The 21,448-nt window shown below is 39.2% G+C and overlaps 1 protein-coding gene across 1 annotated transcript in view; it reads left to right on the top strand.

The window, feature by feature from the left end:
* Nucleotides 1-21,448, top strand: part of SNX25 (sorting nexin 25) — an 82,441-nt gene that overhangs the window by 51,710 nt on the left and 9,283 nt on the right. Inside the window, exons 8-14 of the mRNA XM_032110321.1 lie at nt 6,763-6,894; nt 8,773-9,048; nt 13,209-13,364; nt 14,338-14,469; nt 19,189-19,329; nt 20,270-20,383; nt 20,913-21,077. Of these exons, the coding sequence (XP_031966212.1) occupies nt 6,763-6,894; nt 8,773-9,048; nt 13,209-13,364; nt 14,338-14,469; nt 19,189-19,329; nt 20,270-20,383; nt 20,913-21,077 (1,116 nt within the window). The remainder of the gene's footprint in view (nt 1-6,762; nt 6,895-8,772; nt 9,049-13,208; nt 13,365-14,337; nt 14,470-19,188; nt 19,330-20,269; nt 20,384-20,912; nt 21,078-21,448) is intronic.

The following is a 21,448-nucleotide window of genomic DNA, read 5'->3' as shown; positions in this document are numbered from 1 at the left end:
GCAACTTGCTTTCAAATAAAAGATTGCCAACGTATGTGCAATATTTCTTTGGCCCTCATTATATTCACTTTGGGAAGTATGTGGGCTTTGAAAATACTAAATTATTCAAAAGTAAACACTTGTGGAAGGCAATTGACAAAATTCAGGGTAGTTGTTGCAGAAAAACTCTGCAACAGGTAAAGCTGCTGTGACTAAATGCTGGTTTTTAATACCACTGTAGCCTGCAATTAGAAATAACTACCGTTGTGTTGGCCAACATCTACAAAAATAAAATGACTACTTAGCTTTGCAAATCTTTAAAAATTTTAGTGACTTCTTTTGTAATCTACTCTGTTCCCTTTGGGCAAAGCACAGTAGCTGATACATTCAAATGTGAAAGAAGATTTTATGCTTTTCATGTAGGTATAAGATAGCTTATCTCTTTATGCAGGGATCTTTCATTTTCATTATGTCCTTATAATAATTGTAACTTAGTAGAATGTTAGAAAAAGTAGTATGATGGAGGAATAGCTCCTACTTTTTGTATTTTGTTTTTCTTGAGTAAGGTCTGAAACAGAGTGATTCCCTACTCCTCACTTGTCTTTAAAGCATGATTTCAGATGGTGTGTCATAGATTGTGCCAAGGCAGTCCTGATCTCTTTCCTGAAGTTGGGTGTAATGAGAGGTGCCAAGGAGAAAAAGAAAGAGGGGAGCATGTGGCAGCACTGCATGAGCCAGTGATGCCACTTTTGAAGCCTGCTGAGATGTTATGAACTTTTCTGGATAGATACACGGTGACATAAGATTGTTCAAGAATGGAATCCAGTAGTGAAGATGCACTTGATAGGGGCAGGGATTGGTCAGGAGTATAATAAAATATAATAACTAAAATCAAAGGAATTCCTGAAGCTGATGTTGCATGTTTTCTAGACCAATGGGATTTTTTAGTGGGAGTTGCTGACCTGGGGTTATATCCTGCAAATATACCAATGAGCAGCTCAATATTGAGTTAATGGTACTATTAATAGCAAGAATGACTACTTGCACAGGCATTTGTTGTGTGGATGGTGAAAACAGTGGGATCTGAGGCACTTATTTCTTCTAAGCTTTTGATGTTTCTGTGATGAAGTCCTAGAACCCCTCTACAGTCATGTCAGTGTAGAAAATATGAAAACTGCTTCTCTCTTCTGTTGTCCCCAATTCTCCATTGCCAGCAAAGAAGCTGAGGGAGGCTGAGAGATGGAGGTCATGCTGTCCCCTTCTGAGCACAGAAAAATTCCCAGGGCTTAGCTGAGGAAGCAGTCTTTTTTCGCTGTTGCTTCCTCCCATCCTCTTCTAGCACTGCGGTAGCTGCAGTCTGGGTTCTTACTTCAAGACAGCCGGTGTTACTTTGGATTGTTGGCCCCTCCTATTTGGGCAGTATTGACTGAACACTCAGGCTCTTTTTTAAGCAAAAGGGAAAGGCATTGTTTGGGATTAGTAGATAAGATATATTGGTATGTTGCAGCTGGGGACTCCTTAGAGTATGATTGTGCCGGCTTTTCTTTTAAGGTAGCATCTAAGTTGCAGAAATACTAGCTTTTGTAGAAGAAACTTTAAGTTTGCCTTCCTTTCTTCAACTTGCATGAAAGAGGTCAGAAAGGGGCATTTACTGATGGTGTTTTGAATTAATGTTTTATGTAAGTGTAATGCAGAAGCTTGAATACATTATTAACTTTGGGGAATTTTTGGTACTAGTTGAACAAAGAGTTGACTAGTGAACTAACGTGGTATTTTGATTTCACTTATGCATCCTATAGAAAGCTTTTTCTTGACTTCAGTAGTTAGGGGAGCAATGGCATTGCTGGTAAAAAGTCTTTAATGCATGTTCTGATTATGGGTTTATATGTGGAGATGGATTATTTGGAGCTGTCAATGTTCTGTTTGATTATGCAGTCTTGTGGTTTTTTATTCATTTGATTCTGTACATGTTTCACTTGCCTAATTTTCCTGAATCCAGGTTCTCTAGGGAAATCCTAAATATGTGATTTATAATCAAATGCTTATAAGCAAACAAACAGACAAACCACAGCTACTCTCTGAATCTCAATTCTGTCATTGCCTCTGATCTTGGTTTAAACTCTGCCCATGGTGTTAGATTTGTTTTCAGAGAAAATGCAGTTTGAATTAGTGCAATATATAAAGCATCTCTTAATAGTCAGTGCAGTTTTAGTCCTTCTTCTTAGAAATTGTGCCTGCACAGTACTGCAGTAATTAGTTGAATTCTTGTTGTCTGTGTTTATTCAGTGAAATATTTTTTTCCTCTGTTGAGCTGAGCACAACAGCCACACTACCTTGTCTGTGAGATTTGATGTATGGAGTAACAGCATCTTCTTAGCGGAGCTGTTTTGTAAATTGTGGGTTCTAGGAGGAGGTCTGAGGATCTGACCCTTAACTAGCTGTGAAATAGCAAGGAAACCGTCTGAGTGTATTTTGAGGTGGAACCAGCTCATGTTCATAATCCAGCTGATGAGGACTAAGATGAAACTCCTGCAGAAGACCTTGCTTCCACTGCTTCTGTGGATAGATGTTGATTTAACTGGTGACTTACCAGATTTTCACTGTGATTTCTGAGCTTCAGTTGTAAGATCATGTTATGTCAGGACATCACAGTACAGAATTTGGGAATATTAAGAAAACAAGATTCAATTGTTGTCACCCTATTGCCTGGTGATGGGTTTTCTTATGACAGAGGTATGTTTGTGAACATGTGAGTCTCAAGGCAGGGATTTTTACATTAGTGTATGTGCAGTAAAATAGTCAGGTACCTTATGTGGTTAATATACTTCCTGATACTTAAATAACCATTGCATTTAGTTCAGCTACTGCTGTATGTGAAAGAGACAGTCTTCTGATCACTTGCTTCTTTTTAAAACATAACAAGATGAATACAGGCTTAAATTTTAGTCAATATACAGACAAAGCATTAGTTAAGGGTTTTTTAAATGCAACATGGAAAAAGATATTTATCAGTATTGGTTTTTGCATTCCACTTATTCCTGGCTTCTACAAATAAAAGGGAAAAAATCCAAAGCAGCAACCAGAAGTCCCGCAGTCTGACTGTATGCCATTATCCCAGCAGAAAGCTTCCTCTAGTGACTCAAATGCTGTTCATCCCAACCATCTGTGGTGCTGTAACCAGCTTTATTTGGGTTGTTCATTATAGGTCAATGTGGTTGTAGTGAATGGGAATCTGGTGTGTTGCAAAGAAATGCAAAGAAACAGTGCATCTAATCTGTGCCTGGTGCCTGTGCAGACCTAAATGAACTAGTTGTTCTATGCTTCTGTCCAGAGAGAGTTTATGACCCTTTTGGGATTTAACAAGATCAAGTCTCTGCTCGGTAGGGCCGGGGCCAAGTCTCTTCTGTGTACTCATGCTAGGGATGCTGGTCAAAGCACCCCACTCAGGGAAAAAAAATAGAAAAACCTAACCCTTTCCTAGTCTTAGGCAGAGCCTGTGACCAGCTGTGATATATGTTACATTCCTATTGAAGCAGGGAATTGTTGTGGCAACAGCAAAGCATCTGGTTTTTCCAAACCCGGAAGCTGCTCTCGAGTTAACAGGATTTGAAGGGTTGCTGTGGAGGCTGATAATTCTAAGATTATATCTGCTAACTGGATATTAGATTTGAGGGTGTACACATGCCCTAGTGCCTGCATATGTGCCAACATAGCTTAGAATTTTGTGCTCTAATCCATGGTGATACTGAATCATAAAATGATCTTTTGCTGAGGATTACAAATTACTGCAGAACTTCTTCTTTAAATTGTAAAAGGAAGGAAACTCCACAGAATAGTTGGGTGCCAAAGAGAACTGTGGTGGTTTCATCCCAGGCAGCAGCCAAGTCCCACACAGCCCACAGTCCCACAGCTCACTCCCCCACCAGCAGGATCAGGGAGAGAATCAGAAGGGTAAAAGCCAGAAAACACATGGGCTGAGATAAAGACAGTTTAATAGTGAAAGCAAAAGCCACACACACAAGCAAGGCAAAACATGAAATTAATTCCATGCTTCCCATGGGCAGGCAGGTGTTCAGCCATCTCCAGGAGAGCAGTGCCCCATCACACATAACAGTGACTTGGGCAGATCCCCCAGTTTACACACTGAGCATGATCCCATATGGTCTGGAATATCCCTTTGGTCAGCTGGGGTCACCTGTCCCGGCTGTGTCTCCTCCGAGCCTCCCATGCACCCCCAGTCTCCTCACCAGTGTGGCAGTACAAAAAGCAGAAATGGCCTTGGCTCTGTGTAAGCCCTGCCCAGCAGTAACAAAAACATCTCTGTGTTATCAACCCTGTGTTCAGCACAAATCCAAAACATAGCCCCTGCCAGCCTCTGAAGAATGTTAACTCTACCCCACCCAAAACCAGCACACATGCATTTTATGATCTTCACCTCAAAACTAAAGCACTTTCATCTCGATTATTGCTGGCATTGAAGCTGTAACATAATGTTTTTAGTACAGCACCTGGAACATATTTAATAATTCCAGGATAATCCAGACTTAAAGAAAAATCAAGAAAATATTTGAGAAGTCTCATTATTGCAAGAGAATAAGCTTTTCTGCCCATTAATTTATTTTTTAAAGTGTTCTAGTTTGCGAGGTATCGATGAGGAGGTTTGTGTAACTGTTGCTAGGCGCCACTGCTTTGATTACCATGGGGCACTGGTGTAATGGGCCCTTTGTTAGGTGGGAGAGATGGTTTCACTTGCCTTGCTCCCTGCAGCAGCATGTACCCCCAGTTACTTTTGACAGGGTGTTGTTTGTTAGTTACCCTCCTTGCTGGCAGCCAGAGTGGGTATACCTTGGATAATAGAGGCATAGAGACCAAGGTGACCTCTCACTCAAGAAGTGACAGCACAAGCTCCATGCTATGACTTACTAACTGCTATTATTTACAGAGCTGACAGTCCCTGAGATGGGGAAGACATCTGTTCAAGGGGCTGGAAGACCCTCTTACACTTGTATTTTAAATCACTGTCCTTGGTAAAATGACTGAATAGAAAATATGATGATGCACAGCAATGAGGCTAAACCACATGTTGTTCTCTTTGACAGCCTGAACACCATTTCTTTATTAAGCCTAGCTTGAACAAGGTACTCTCTGCTGTTCAGTGAGGTTTATAGAGTGAGCTCTCAAAGGCAGATGTTCATATATGTAAATAGTTTTAAAGCTAAGAGCAAAGTTATGTCCAGAAGATATTTGTATTGTAAAGGATAAAGAGAAGAATGGCATATGATTGTCACAGAGGAACTTTGAAAATGTAAACATTTCATATGAGGCAAACATAATTTACTTAAACACTGCCCAAGATTTGGGGGAGCTGTTTCAGACAAAACATAGATGACTGCTGTTGTTAAAGAACCACGTTTAGCTTGGTTCGTTAAGGCATTGATTTTGTGCCAGTAATTGTGTATATGCCCATGTAGGTGGTTTCCTCACGTGTAGCTTGAGACCAGGAAACTTTTTCCTACATGTTGGTTGTAGAGTTTCACAGGTATTAGGTTTAGGAAAACAAGCAGACTTCCCAGAGAGGGAGGTATTCTGATGCTGACTAGAATTGTATTATTATTAGGTATCAGAAAACACGTATTAGAGAAATTATTAATGCCTCAATCTCAGAGTTCACCTCTTGCTCTGTACCAAATAACTTTGCTAAAAAATGTAAAGTCATAGGAAGACTCATTGCCCCAGTGCTTAAGGACCTTCTTTTCTTTCCAAAGAGAAAGGTGTGAGTTGACTGGTATCTGTGAGAAACAAAGCAAGAGGGTAAGACTACCCTGGGTGGTGTATTTGGATTCCTGGTGATATAAGTAATGGAACTAAATAAGCGACATGAAAACTGGTTCAGCTGCAAGACTGAAGGGTTGGAAAGAAAAGGTTGCTTGGTTTTGATGAGGTATTTGGAAAATTGGTCCCAATTTTTCAGAGGAAGACAAGGTTGTTCATTTTATTCAGTATGGGAAGTTCTGGTCATTTTGTCAGAGAGGTATTTTGTTTTCAGGTGTTTATCTCATAGAAAAGGCCTGGATTCACAAAAATAGTAGAGGATAAGGTGATAATGGCTTTTTAATGCAACCTCTTAATGGCTGCAGCATCTGTGTGGGTATGGGAAGTCTGTGTTTCATTTCCTTTTCTGCCTGATGTACACCCACCTCACTCTTCTCAGAAAAAGTCCTGAGCATTATATCACAGAACATACTCATTCCTGACTGCATTTCTGATAGATGTTTTTCAATAACAGTAGGAACTGGCCACCAAATGCCCTAGCTGCCAAGGTATTACCTCTTTTTCTGTGTCCCTGGGAGTAATTGAGATACATCTCAAAGCTCTGTGGGCTGTGGTATGGAAACTGCTGGTGTTTGAAACAAGTAAAGAACAGATGAGTTAGCTTTCAGCTGGGCTCCTCTGCTTTGCAGGAACATTGGAAATTAAATTTTTGATAATAGCATTTCATGAGTGACTTGAAATGCCTTCATGAGTCCTTTGAAATGTATCCTGATCAGAAAGATGTGGAGGTATTTACTATCTGATAAGAGCACAGGTGAATTTATCTTCTAAGTACTTAAAAGTCTTGTTTTTTTTTTTAATGAAGCAAAACTATTACTGTAGGAGGTCTGTGTAGTTGAATCTAGGACACGTTTGTGGGATGCATAGTGAAAAGCTTTTCCCTATAAGGGATGGAAAGGAGCTTGAGTTAGGCATTTTCCCAGTTTTTATTCTTAGTTTTCCCTTCTTCAGATTCTTCAGTTTGAAGAAATTTTGGCCAACCCTTCATACCGAGAGCATTTCCGGATCTACATGGAAAGGATGGACAAGATGGCTTTGATCAGCCTTTGGGAGTCTGTGGAGAATCTGAAGACCGCTAACAAGGTGGCAGAAATTGCAAGCCTACATGGCTTTGTACATTGATGACACTGTTCGTTGTGATCTTGATGTTAGGAAATGTCTTTATGTTTTTAAAATATCAATAGCATAGGATGAGTGGTAAGCAATTTGAGTTTAACTGCTTCATGTCAATATTTGAGGATAATATTGCAATTAAAATTTGTGGGCTGTTATGATGATGATTTATTGTTGGTTGGTGTAACAACAGGTGTTAAAAGGAATACTTGATATGCAAAAGTAGTAGAATTATTTCCCCCTCCACCAGAGCAAAAACGTGAAGTAATACATTGGCTTTAGTTGTACCAGTTCACGTAAAAGCCAGAAGCACATTCCAACTGGATAGTCTGTACATAAACTACTCATCTTGCCAGTTACAGGTAGCACATTCAATCCAAAACAGTGAAAGTGTATTTATGTTCTTAAAATCCTTTCGGAAGAAAGGTGTTGCTTTAAAAGACCTCTCCCTAACTTGTAGTAGCTAAGTTTCTCCAGGAACTCCATGCTACTGATAGAGGGAAGAAACAATGCTGCATTGTAATTTTGGCTACAACAAAGTAGCAGTTAGAACCCTGAAACAAGGATAGGGAATATCATGTAAAGTTGCAACAGGTATCCAGAAGCAATGGTGCGGAGCAAGAATTTCTAGAGGGCAAACTTGCTGTTCGTGAGGAGTGTGGTGGATTTTGGGGAAAACAATTAAACCTTCAAGATTCACGCTAGCATGAAATACAGATTTCATTATTGATATTGGTTAACTTTTTGTTCACTGTAATTTTACTGCTCTCTTATGTATAAAGATTCTAGTCAATTGGAAAACACAAAACTTCCTGTAAACAGAGACACAAACTGTAGGGCGTGAGTACCAGTGAACCATTAACACAATCTGAAGAAATGACTAACAACCAACTCAAGCTAGAGAGTGTTGATAAAAATGGTTTGCCAGGCACTGTGAAGGGAGTTCTGTAAATCAGTTTTGATTTGCAAACTGCTCGTGATTGGAAAAGGTACTGTAAATCATTTTATGACCTCTCAGCTCTGATTTCTCTCTTCCCATTCAAAACAATATGTATATACATATGGCTATGGATATATCTGCCACTACAGGGGCAGCTTACAGAAAGGTAGTGTCCTGCAGTCATGTGGCTGTGATATTGTCAGATGAGGCAGGTAAGAACATTGTGCCATACTAAGGGAGTGGAAAAACCTTTTTTAATTCTGTTCAGTTTAGGGAGATGGTAATTTAGGGAGCTGATCGTGGGCTGTGCTGCATTACCTTCTCTCTTTCCTGTTCATTAATGCAAAGTTCAATCCTGTGCACTTTACTGTGCTCAGTAAAAATATCCAGCCTCCTGTTCTGGTAAATGGCTCTTCAGTTGTGCTTTTTTCCTCCTCTTCTTTCTTTTTTTTTTTTTTTCTTTTTCCCATGCAAATTAATTATAATGATGTATAAAGTGAGTTGATTCTATTCAGCAGAAGACAGGAGAGCTGATACAGCTGAGCTTTACAATCTGAATTTAAAATGGTGACCACACTGTTGCTCTAACACTTCCCTTCCTTTTAATGCCAGCATTTGGAACATAGGTTTAAAAGAGTGGGCGCGGAAGCTCTGGCAACTTTAGAGCACAGCTGTTTCTTCACTTGACAAATATCAATACTTAACTTGTAAAACTGATTGCTTAGCAGAGGTGCACAGGCAGGCAGCATGCTCAATCTCAGTAAAAGGTTTACAGATGTGTTCTCATACATTTGGCTAGGAAATTAGCTTGATTATCCTTCAAATTATGCACCTGGGTCCTGAGTCATCTTTATATTTTCAATATTTTTTCATTATTCTTTTCTCCCGCCCTCTCCCTTGCTTCCTAGGCTGAAATACCTCAACTGGTGAGTGAAATTTATCAGAAATTTTTTGTGGAAAGCAGAGAAATACCTGTGGAAAAATCCCTTTATAAGGAAATACAGCAAAGTCTTGTGGGAAATAAAGGCATTGAAGTATTCTACAGAATTCAGGCAGATGTTTACGAAACTCTGAAAGACAGATACTACCCCTCATTCATTGTCAGTGATTTATATGAGAGATCAGTCAAAAAGGAGGAAGAAAGAAGTTCTGCTCAGCTAACTCCTGAGGACAAAGATGAAGTGGTGAGTCACACAGACTTTCTTTCACTTTCAGACTTTCACTTTTCTTTCACTGTTACTTAAAGTGATTTGAGAGACTGTCCCAAGAGAAGCGTGTAGTAGCATCTTCTGTCCTTCAGCTTTGGACTACTCTTCTTTTTTTTCTCATTTATTTATAAATATTATCACTCTTGTAGTTTCATCTGGTAAAACTTGTATGTTTACATGCTCTTTGAAATAAAATGGTTCAAAACTCCAGACTATTTAAATTTTAAATCAGTTAAAGTAGGTACTTCAGATTCCTAAGCCACCTGTATTTCACATCTTTCATTATGCTCCTTGGAAACAGAGAATGCAAAACATACTTTATACAAGCTCAGCTGCTCTGCTTTTGAGTGAAAAAATTCTCCCTGAAACATCAGTAGGTTTTTGCCCAGACATTGTCCCTGTCTCCCGTGCATTCCCTAGGTACTAAATAGGTATTTTGCATAAAAGAGAAGAAAAAGCAATGTAAAATATAATCTTAGTGTTTTTAATTAATTGAATAAATTAATAGACCCTGTTGGAAGATAAATCTAGCACAGGAACTCTGAATACTAAAACAGAGCATTCAAAATGTCATAAGCAATAAGCCAGTGGCAACTCTTCTTGGGGCAGGTTTTTTCCTTGGGTTGTCTAACTCAGTCATGTCAGGGGAACTTGTGTTGCGTTTATACAAGAACATTTTGACAAGAGCACGTCTCAGACTATTGTGTGCCTCTGTCAGTCAGGCTGCTGCTTCAGATCAGCATGGATGTTTTCATTTTACATGTGAACTTGCTCAGAACTCAATGAAATGTAGCAGTTTGTCTAAAACTGGATCTAAATAAACAAATAAGCAGAATCCAGAAGTGCTGATTTACATTCTGCTATTTAGAAAAAAATTTTCCAGAACCTAAGGCTTTTGTATTTACTGCTTTAATGTCTTTAATTTCTGTAGATGAGTTGTTCTAGTCTTTGTAGTCTGCATATCAGCAAATCTGCAGAGATGAACAGTTATAAGTAAATTACTTGCAATATGTACTCTTAGAGCTTGCTGTATTCTTTTCAGTGTTTGTTTTTCCCTGTATTCTTTTCCTTGACAAAATATTCAAGATGTGTTTTCTAGTTTTCTCACTGCTGACTCAGCTCTGTGTTGATGGTGGTAGGTACTTCAAAGACTTTGTGTCCTTGTGTTTGTAATCACTGAGACTTTGCACAATGGCTCTTAAGTTTTGTCCAGAAATTCCTAAAACATTAAATGTTGTGCTTTCTAATTTCTTCATATGCTTTATTCAGAGTCTAACAGATAATGATTTCTCTGAGAAAACTGACACAACACTTTAGGGCTAGCTGTACTCTGATAACATCTACTGTAGCTGCCAAAAAATTAGATTTTTGGTATCAGCATCATCTGTCCTTCCTCTGAGTCCTTGGAGATATGTATTTGCCAGATATGAAGCCTGGGTCAGCCATGAAACCTTAAAGACTAATATATTGCCAAGTCTGCTTTTAACAATGCAAGGTAGTTTTTTTTTTACTGCTAGAGTGTCTCTTGGATAGAGCCATTCTTATGGTGCTGTGTCATGCTTCAGGGTCTTTGAGGTGAAAGCAAATTATAAGAAATTCTTTCTGAAGCTTCCCGTGTTCTTTCAAATGTTGGTGAAAATGCAGTAGTGGCTAATAAGTTTGTGGGGTTTTGTCCTCCCTGTGTGTAGGAAACGACAGCCTAGAAATTGGATGTTTCTGGAGGGATACATATTGTTAGCAAATATGGATTGGTTTTGGTTTAGTTTGGATTTTGGGTCTGTGTCCTCACTTCCTGGGGCACTGTGGGCATCACCAGTGTTACTTCTCTATAAATTTCACTGCTATAGCTAAATAGATAAAAAGCCATCTCGTGCATCCATGGAAGTGAGGACAAAAGGATGAGTCCTGATTAAACATGAGAAAATCAAGTCACAAGATAGGAATCTGGAAAGGGCCAGACTGCTGGTTCTTCTGCAAGTGGGACAAGCTCTTTCTTCTTCCCAGTCTGTTTCCACCTTCTGTTTCCAGGACAAACCTTCACAAACCACCACAAACCTCCAAGTATTTTTACTTGGACAAATGTCACAAGTAGAAATACAGAAGCAGGCTGTGCTTGCATCCAGCTCTTTGAGGAGAGGCTCTGTTGATTGCATTGGTGTTGCACGTGTCAGATCACTAAAATAAGCCTGACGTCTGTGTTCTACGTCACTCACAGAAATGGAAACCATTATCAGTTTACCAGTCAGGGGAAGACAGCACAATCTGTTATGATCTCAGCTTTTAGTGAATTGCTTGTTTATTTGATAAACTTGGTATTTTGGATACAGGTTACTTGATCTTGTAATTCTAGCATTTTTGTGATAAACCTGGTGATTCAGCAGTGGTTTTTGCTTTAACTGTCTGAAAAGTTAATGAGAGAGAAACCATGTAGCCTACCTCTGGGAGCACAGCCTCACTGATTTGTAATTAATTGCAATTCTTTGATTGCTAGCACTAAACTTCATAAGAAAAGACTTTTAATTCTTCTGTATTGAAAATAGCATTTTTGATTCCTTCTTTACCTCCATACTTCCCAACAAGTGTAAGGTTTGGGGTTTTTTTATGATTCTTTACATTAACATTTTAAATAACACCCAATATTGTTAATTATTATTATTTATAATATTGTAGTGCCAGGAGAAGACAACATTCTGAGCTGAGGTCTGTACACATGCTTGGAGGCAAGTTTCTGACCCTAGGAGTTTACAGTCCATGCAGAATAGACAGAAGAAAGGACAGGGCATAGAGCTAATGGGTTATTATTCAGCCACGTAGAAGGCAAATGCAGAACTGGAAAAGGGCATGAATTTCTTAGCCTAGAACTCCTGACTTCTGCATTATGTTTGTGGATCATGCTAAGGAGATTAATTATTGCTGCTACTGTTGTCTCTTCTCAGACTTTTTTTAATAAGATATAAGATACTATGGAATTTACAGTAGGATTTTCTCCTCTAAAACTCACAGAATTTACGAGAGTATAAGAGTTCCTTCTGTTAGCTTTTTGTTCATTATATAAGGATACAGTTTACTTAGCTGCAATATCATTAAATAACACGGAACCCCTGCTCATGAGAATAGACTCAGCTTCCCACAGATAAATTTAGATCTACTCAGTCACAAACAGACCTCAAAGATCTTTGAACATGGTAACAGCAAAAGCTGAGTGCTGCTTGCTAGATCTCAAAGTCTTCATGTCTATTTGGGGAAGTACAGTAAGAAAGGGGCAGCTGAGCTATATGTCAGAAGATGTTAAAGAGAATGTCACTGAAAGGTGTGAAGTTTTCTATTTTTTGCATGCCTGTAGTACACAAGATGGAAAAAGCTATTGGTTTGTCTGAATGAATATATGAAAATGATTTATGAATTTAGGGTAAGGCATATGTGCTTTTAACACATTTTTATTAACACTTCTAAAAACAGCAGTAAAATCTGTGTAGAAAGCTAAAGGACTTGGGTTAGATTGTTCTGCCGGATGACAAATCTGTTTCGTGAAGGTTTGTGGGAGGCAGGACTGCTTGTTAGAAATGTGGGGGTTTTTTGGTTTTGTTCCCCACTGCCCCATCCTCATTATCTTTCTGCTCAGTGCTAAGTATTTGCTTTTCTATCTGGCTCTGAACATTGATCATGACTACTAAGCTGTTTTTGCTTTTAAAACAAACTTTAATTCTACCTCTCATTTACATTAAAGTCTTAGCTTGAAGGTCATTTTACACAGTTGGCATGAGATGCCAAAAAACTGTAGTAGAAATGGTAATAAGGCCTTGTCTTTTGGGGGTTTTGGTTTGGTTTTTTACAACAGAGTGATGTTTCATGTCAGATCTGATGGTTGGAATATCTGTTATACCTATATTTTAATCTATATCAAATAGTGTTCGTGTATGTAAAAAGCTTATGGAGCGAACAATAACGCACCTCCTGCCCCATCCCTGGCAGAGCCAGGCTGGATGGGGCTCTGGAAAGTGTCCATGCCCATGGCAGTGAGACTGGAACTATGTGATCTTTAAGGTCCCTTCCAGCCCAAACCATTCTATCATTCTATGAATAACTGTCTCTTTTTGCATATTAATGTTGCAATTACCCCCATCCTCTATTCCTAGAACCAAGGTTGTGAAGAAGCTACTGAAGAGTGCAGCACAAGAATTAATGAACAGGCCAGTTATGCTGTAAATAAGCTTCGCCAGCTAAATGACAAGCTTGAGTATAAGAAACAGGCTCTAAATTCCATTTGTAATTCACCAAAACCCGACAAAAAGGTACGTACCTTTAGTGTCTTCAGGTCTTTTTTGATTTTCCTTTTTTTTTTTTTTGACTATGTGTATGTTTGTGTAGTATCCAGTTGTCACATTTTGGATGGGGTCAGACGGTTATTTCAGTCAACTTGTTAAATAGAAGGTGAAATCAGAGCTTAGTTTTAATTGGTTTTTCCCCCATATTTTAAAGTTGTTGTAACTAAAATTGTGAATTTGATTTATATTGCTTTGTTGGCCATGGGATAACGACCACTCTCCCGTGGTTTTGCTGCTTTGTCGGTGGCAAGGCGTGTTTCTCCCTCGCCTCTCTGCCCTGCCGTGCCCGTATTACCCTCGGGCATCCCGTGTCCGGTGCCGGGCGCTCCGGTGCCTGCCGCTCCTGCCGCGCTGCCCGGAGGGATGTGCTGGTCAGCTGCTGGGCCCTCTGCTGGCTCTGAGGGGTCAGCACAACTCCCTCATCTGCAGCGGCAGCTCTGACGGACTTCCTCGAGCTAAGGGATAAAAAACCCCAGACCCGAGGGATGATTTAGAGTGATTTCTAACATAGCTGAATTCTTAGAAATGAAATCTATTCCCAGGCTCTTCAGTCACATGATGTGCACCTGAAAATGATAAAGATGTCTTCAGTAAGGTACATTTCATTAACAGCAATTTCAGGTTCCCATAAAACATACTGTGGGTAATATAGAATCCTATCTCAAGTGTCTTTTATGCTGGTATTGTGACAGTAGCGTGTAGTTCTAACTTGTGTTTTATTTTAAGGTGAGAGTTGACCTTTAAGATTGCTGTGTACTCCAGAAGTTTGAGGCATCATCGATTCCCTCACCTGTGATTTTTTTTTTTTTGTCCATGTGAATTGTTCTCCCCCTGCTTTTGTACCTTTTCTTCTTTCTGAACAGTGTCCCTAAAGACATGAAGCTTGTGTGCTGCACCGGCTTTTTCCTATCAATTGCAATGAATAAACTTTTCTCTGCAGATTGTTTCTAAGCTGAAGGACGAAATTACTCTGATGGAGAGAGAGCACAGTGACCTTCAGCTGCACATTGCAAGAACAGACTGGTGGTGTGAGAATCTTGGCATGTGGAAAGCCTTCATTGTCTCAGGAGAGGTATGGGATTTTTTTCTGGCTTTTCTATCTTCTGGGTCTATTCAAACTTGCATGAAAAGCAGAAGAAAAATATGTAGATACTTTCCATATGCCTGTTTATACATAATTACTTGTCTGGGAAAGAACCCTAACCTCTTCTGAACTCCTCTTCTGTTTCCCCAGTGGCTACTGTGATGCATGCTCAAAGTTTCCATTCCTCAGACAGTGCTGTAATGGAGTTATAAAAATTACCTGCATGTACATAAACAAGTTTTGGTACTGGGTAATTTGCTATCTTAGGGGCACCGTTTTTCATGAGAACTGTCTCCTCCTATATTACCATGCTATTGCACTTGGGTGCAGTTGTGTCTCTGCTATGTCTCAAAGATGCAGTATTTACACTTTCTGTGGTTTGTATTATTGTATTTAATGGCTGTACAGTTTCAAGGGACTTGCATGCCCAGAAAGAAAGTGCTTTATATCTGTAAGTTGAAGAAGTTGTTACTTTTTTGTCTCATTCTGCTGTTCCATTTGGGCATAGGCAGACAATTGTAGAATGCATGTAAAAAAATTATGATGAAAACAAGAAGTATTACCATCTTCTGGCTCTCTATTAACACTTATAAAGGGAACTCAGTGAATACTTGTTATGTAGTAAGTGCAGGCTGACATACATAAGAAATCTTCTTGACAATATCACTACAGAGAACTAAAGATTAATTTGGCCTCTACTGGCTTGCCTTTGTATGCCATTAAGAAAATGTTCCTGAAATGAATATAAATAGTTTTCTTGAGGTAACTTTGTTGGAGAAAAAAATCTATGCTGTGGAGTTTATCTGGTTGTGTCTTAAGCTCTTGCAAGACAGTGATAGTTCTGTCAACAGTTAAAGTCATTGTAAAAGAAGAAATAAATCCAACAGGTCAAAAAATGTAAGGTGCTATTTTTAAAACCAAATTCTTCATGTGGAAACATCTGGATTTGGTTTTGTTTCAATGCTGTTTGCAGGTGACACTATTGAGAACTGAAAAGTTCTTGTCTTCTAAGAGTTATTTGTAGCTTTTGAAACCTGGTTTTAAAATCTGGTAAATGCTGTGTGCAGAAAAACTGGAGAATGGCAGCTTTCTGCACATATGTAACCAAATACAACTGCTCAGCATCTCTGTCATTACCAGAGGAGAAGGTGGTTTGGCTAAAGTAGAGGGAGGTTGGAAGAGGCTTTTCATTACTTGCTGCCTTAGCTATAACTTATCAGTAGTACTGGATTGTAATTAAATGTAGGCCTGCATTAATTGCTCTGTTTGCAGCTCTATGCTTCAAAGGGTAGGCTGGAGAAAGCACGGGTGTTGTAATTATCTATGTTAATTAATTGCTTGGGAATATTCTAGCTGCAGCTGATGATTTCAGGGGGCATGAGTAGGTGACATAGTCTTTCTATCTCCAAAATATGTTGTTGCTAATCTCAGAATCCCAGAACCTGTGATTTTAGAGACAGAAAAACTTGGCCCTATTGTCTTGCAGAAAAGCTTAGTAAAAGTAAATTTTGCTATAGATCTTGAGCTGGAAGTGTAATAGCTAGTCATTGACCTTTTAAACTGATCTACTACATCAGTTAACAGAGAATGCATAAAAAATAGTTACTTAAGTCTTGAAAAAAAACCATGTCCAGATGCTTGTTTGAATCTTTCATTCTTCATAGTTTTGAGTCATTTAAATATACTAGGTCTGTGTGTGTGAACTATATATATTTAAAAAAAATCAGTGTAAATGGTATAATCTCCAGGTGTCTTTTGGTAGCTGGTATTTCTGATAAAACTTATTTTGAAGACTCAGTGTTTTGGCTGACTGGTAGAGGTTGAAAAATACAGTAGGAACATGCAGAATGAGGGGGCCTAGCATAACTTGTGTAATTCTGTGACTCTCTTCCCTGTTACAGGTGTATAACTTAGAGCTAAATAACCTAACTTGCTCTGCTTGCTTTAATGGTTTTTGCCTTGTGTCATTTAATATTGTAGCAGATATTCTGTCTCCCTTGTGCAAAGAGAGACTGTTTCAGAACATAACATCTTCTAAAAAATGTATTGTTTTCATAAGAAATTGAGTTTTTAGATCTGAATAAGGTGAAAAAAATTGCATGTTTCTTGTTGTTACTACACTACACACCTGGGCAAGAGGTGGCTGAAAAGCTGCCCAGTGGACAAGGACTTGGAGGTGCTGGTTGACAGCTGTCTGAACGTGAGCCAGGAGTGTGCCCAGGTGGCCAAGGAGGCCAATGGTATCTGCAGTAGTGTGGCCAGCAGGAAGAGGGAAGTGATTTCCCCCTGTACTTGGCACTGTACAGGCAGCACCTGAAATCAGGGCTAGGAAAGGGTTAGGAAGGTTGGGAAAAAGCTGGATGATTTTTTGTGTAGGAGCATTAGAAGCGCAGTGCAGTCTCATCGTGGGGCATGCAAGGTTTGGTGTTCAGCAGGAACTCTGGGCTTTGGCTGTGACCCTTGGAGCACCTTTTGGCTGGAAGCAGTAGGTAAGCTGGTGGCTTGTCAGATGTGCAGTTCATCCTGAGGGGCTGCAGGTCTGTCAAGGGTAAATGCAACCCTTGAATACATTAGGAGGGGAGTTTCCACTCAAGATGAGGAAGTGGTACAGCTGCTTTGCAGGTGCTGGGCCGTGTCCCTTGAGAAGGGTGGATTTAAATGAGGATCTTCTCCCATGAGAAGTGGTTCTGAAAGCACTTTTGTTTGCTTAACTTAGCAAAAGGGAGAATCAGAGGAATAGGGCTCTCTAGTTTGAATTCCATGATAGTTGTACGAGATGGTGCCTGTTAACAGCAGAGGACTAGATCTCCTGGTTTAGAAGACCTCCTAACATTACTTTTTTGTGTTTTCCAGTTGACTCATTAATTTGGAAAAACAAATTCACAAGTACATAAGTTGGTAAAAAATTTTGCATTCTTAAGAAGATTCTGAACACTTTCAGTATTTATATGAGGGTATTTGAGGGCAATTGAAAAAAAGCTGTAATGTATCTACATCTAGTAATTGGAATTTAGATGATTTTGCACATAGACCCAAACTTGAAGCAGGAGTACTAAATGCTCCCACTTTGAGAATGTGCTTTTAGAGGGATGACTCTCTCCTGACAATTACAGTTCAGATGACCCTACACGTGCAAATCCCTGCCCTGGGAACAAATTTGGCATGGAGAACCATAGGCATGACTCAAATCAGCAATTTCAGCACTGATCTCCCAGTATTCAAAAATGACAGCCAGAAGGTGTTTGTGAGTCACCTACAAGCACTGATCCAATCTAGCAGGGACTGTCCCAGACGATCCCAGTTCTTCTGTGCCATGTCTCTCTGACCTGCATCTTGGAGGCTGTTCAAGCATCTATTTCTGCAGTAGTCTGGCAGGAGATAGGCACTTCTCCAAATAGCTGCACTGAGAACCAGGCACATTTTCAGGCATTGAGGCTGGTGCTTTGTATTCTGTCTGAGTGCTGCTGCAGCTTTTTGACAGAGATATGTGAAATCTGGGCCTCAGAATTGGCTTCCTGGTGGCCCATGTGCAGCTTTATGAGGAATGCATCACAGGGAATATTACCAATGTACAGCTCTGAATAGCTTAAAAATATGAAGGTACATTTCAGCCTCATGGCTTTTACAATGGTGATGTAGTTGCTTGTCAAGTTATTCATCAATAGTATTGTGTTGTCAGATCTCTACAGGCTTCTCAGAAAAAGTATCATAATTATATAAATTTTAAATTAGATTAGTTAAATATTCTTTAAAAAAAGCTTTAAAGTTACAACTTTGCTCAAAAAGACTGGGAGTGGTATTTTATAGTTAGCTTTTTGTTATTTGCATGTATATAAAGACAAGCATTCTAGTCTTGACAAGAGTCAAGTATTTTATGCATTTCCCTTATTTGCCTTTCATAATCAATTTGGGTGTCCCCTCAAAATAAGTAAACAAAAATTTGCTACCAATAGGACATAAGGATGAAATTCTTATGTCAATCCTCATATCAAATTAAGAAATAGTGTGATCAGACTGCTGCCATTGTCTCAAGAAAAATTGTTTAACTTTGCTGTAGTTTTCCCATTTGTACAATGTGGTCAATTGCTTCTCCTTCCTCTGACTGAGGATTGTAGTTTGATTCATTAGTATTTTTGTAAAGTTGTGAGTCTCTCAGAAATAGACACTGCATGGATACCACAAACTGTGCAAGCAGAACAGCTCAAGTGAGCAGAGAAATTGCTCTGTGACAGCACCAGCTGTCACAGGGCCCAGCTGCAGAGCTGCTGTGCCCAGTGTGTGGGTGAGCCTCAGCAGGAGCACTGGGAAGGGAGGGTGGGAATAAAGGGAGAATGCTCAGGTAAATGCAGATAGGAGAGATGGAGTATTGATGAGCAATCAGAAAGCTACACGGTAGGTACCTTAAAAACCAAAATAATACACCCAGCTGTTTGAAGAAGACATGTCAGGGAGACTTGCTTGCTGGTGGATGGTGCTGCAAAACTGTATGTAAGGTGTAATAGTGGTTAGCTGGAGGACTGATTCAGGACTGGGACAGCATTTTGGGTGAAGGTTAGTTCATTAGGGGAATTGCTCCATATGTAGCTTTCAAATCTCAAGAGACGCGTGGGACTGATGACTGAGTTTGCAACCCAGTCATCTGGCAGCTCAAATGTTCCACTGTTTACTTTCAACAGAGATTACCTTGTTTTTTTTTTTCCCCACAAGGTTTTAGAAGAGAATGGAGAACAAGTGCCCTGTTACTCTGTCATGGTGAGTTTACAAGAAGTTGGTGGAGCTGAAACTAAGAACTGGACTGTTCCCAGGAAGCTCAGTGAGTTTCAGAACCTACACCGCAAACTCAGTGAGGTACGAATCCTGGCTATGGAAGGGAAAAGATACAAATTGCTAAAATGTGTCAGAATGATAAAAATTTAATGCTGCCAATTTTAATGCCAGCCTTTCGGCTTTTAGACCTTTACAGCTAGATCTCTATCTGCATATTTCAGGTCTCTGACAGATGCTTATAAAACTTGTTTACAATTATTTTTTCCCCTTAATAATGTATTACTGGGCTAACCCCATTTCAAAATGGTATATGCTCTGCGTGGATACAAAAATGCTGCTAGCAAGGATTTTCCTGCTATTTTCTAAGTCCGTGAGAGACTTTTCTCTCTCACAGAAGAGGTAGCAGAGTTATGTAAACAATTAAATACCTGCAGCCTTGAAAAGTCTTGTTTATAGTATAGTAGAAAAATATTTTGACAATGGATGTTTTAGGATTTTAGCCAATCACCCCCAAGGGGTGGCTGATCCTTGTCCAACTAGACTATGAAGAAAAAAGTCTATAAAAGAGTTTGTAAAATAATTAAATAAATCAATCTTGCTGCACAATTCCTGCCTGTTGGATCATCTCTCCTCCTCCCTACGGCTGTGGGACACAGTAATATACCCTAGGGCATTTTTATTTTTTTTAATAGCTCTGCACTGTCACATAAGAGCCTGCTGTAAGAACTAGACTTTGTGTCTGGCTTCTAGGGAAGTATTAGAAATGACAGCTTTTGGGGAGAGAGAAAGTTGGGATTCTTTTTATAGTGCTTTAACTTTTCTGTCTGATAAAGGATAGATAATGGTGGTGTAAAGGGAAAGGGTGTAGATGTGTCAGCCCATAGTTGGAAAGGGAAGGTGTTTTCTTGAGAAGGGTGTGGAAGGGAGATGAGAGCACAAGGGAGTCTCTCCCTTTCCCTTCTGAACCACCTGTCTTTTTCTCTGCATATGTGTTAATTGAGCTCTCTCTTCTCCTACACAGTGTTTTCCGTCATTAAAGAAAGTTCAGTTGCCTTCTCTCAGCAAGCTGCCCTTTAAATCCATTGACCAGAAATTCATGGAGAAATCCAAGAACCAGCTTAATAACTTTCTGCAGGTAAGAAAACAGAGACAAAACCAACAGACATCTAAACAGAAGAATTGAGAGCATGATGTGTCTCTATTGCCTAAAGAGAGAGCCTAGAACAAATAGATCAGACGTAAGGTTTGACACTATAAATGTCAAAGTTGTCCAAAATTCCTGAAGTTGAGATGAGTTTGACTGATAGTAACCATTCCTCTAGTGGTAAGTTAATTTAAACTTTGATTAATTAAGAAATCATAAATAATGAATCCTTTAATTGCCACTTGCAGCTAAAACACTTCACAACAAATCTCTTATAAATGAAAAATTTTAATAAAAAAAGAAAGTTGTAAGATGAAAAGCTTTATTCTTACTAGTTCCAGTACTTTAGAGCTAGCTTATTAAAGTATCTTTGTGAGATAGGGATTTTTTTTTCTCACCCTACCACTGAGCTGTGACTTAATCAGTTTTATTGGATGCCTCAACACATCTTGTTCCTTAACAAGAAATATTTAATTGATGTGTTGCTGTGTTGTGATGTGTCATTATTTTTATTTCATAGAAATTACTCTCTGATGAAAGACTGTGCCAGAGTGAAGCACTTTATGCCTTCTTGAGCCCTTCCCCAGAGCACCTCAAAGTTATTGATGTGCAAGGAAAGAAATCATCGTTTTCACTCTCCTCATTTCTAGAACGACTTCCTGGTGATTTGTTTTCTCATCAGGAGGTAAGTGGTAGAAAAGTAATCTTCCCAAATTTAATTACTTATCCAAAGCAAGCAGGGAGAGTCATTAGTATTTGAATGGCAGGCAATATTTCCAAAGGTCATTTGTAATTTAATCTAAGTGAACAAAGAGTCAGAAGTAAGAGCTGCCTATGAATTTAAAAGGTGCTTATTAATAAAATAGGTTTCCTGCCTTTTGGTAAATGAATATAGGCAAATGTGTAAACTATTGCAGATAAAAAAATTGCAGTTAATGTGGGATTGTTTTATTTTTTATAGCAGAATTTTCCACTTTTTGAGTTCTGGACATGCATATTTCAGAGGGGTTTTGGCAGGTAACAGTAATTTTCACTTGGGAATAGTCTCTTGGCAGG

The sequence above is a fragment of the Corvus moneduloides genome, chromosome 5 (genome assembly GCF_009650955.1).
Source record: "Corvus moneduloides isolate bCorMon1 chromosome 5, bCorMon1.pri, whole genome shotgun sequence".
Taxonomy (NCBI): Eukaryota; Metazoa; Chordata; class Aves; order Passeriformes; family Corvidae; genus Corvus; species Corvus moneduloides.
The sequence above is the reverse complement of the archived record's forward strand: the minus strand, read 5'-3'. Positions and strand labels throughout refer to the sequence as shown.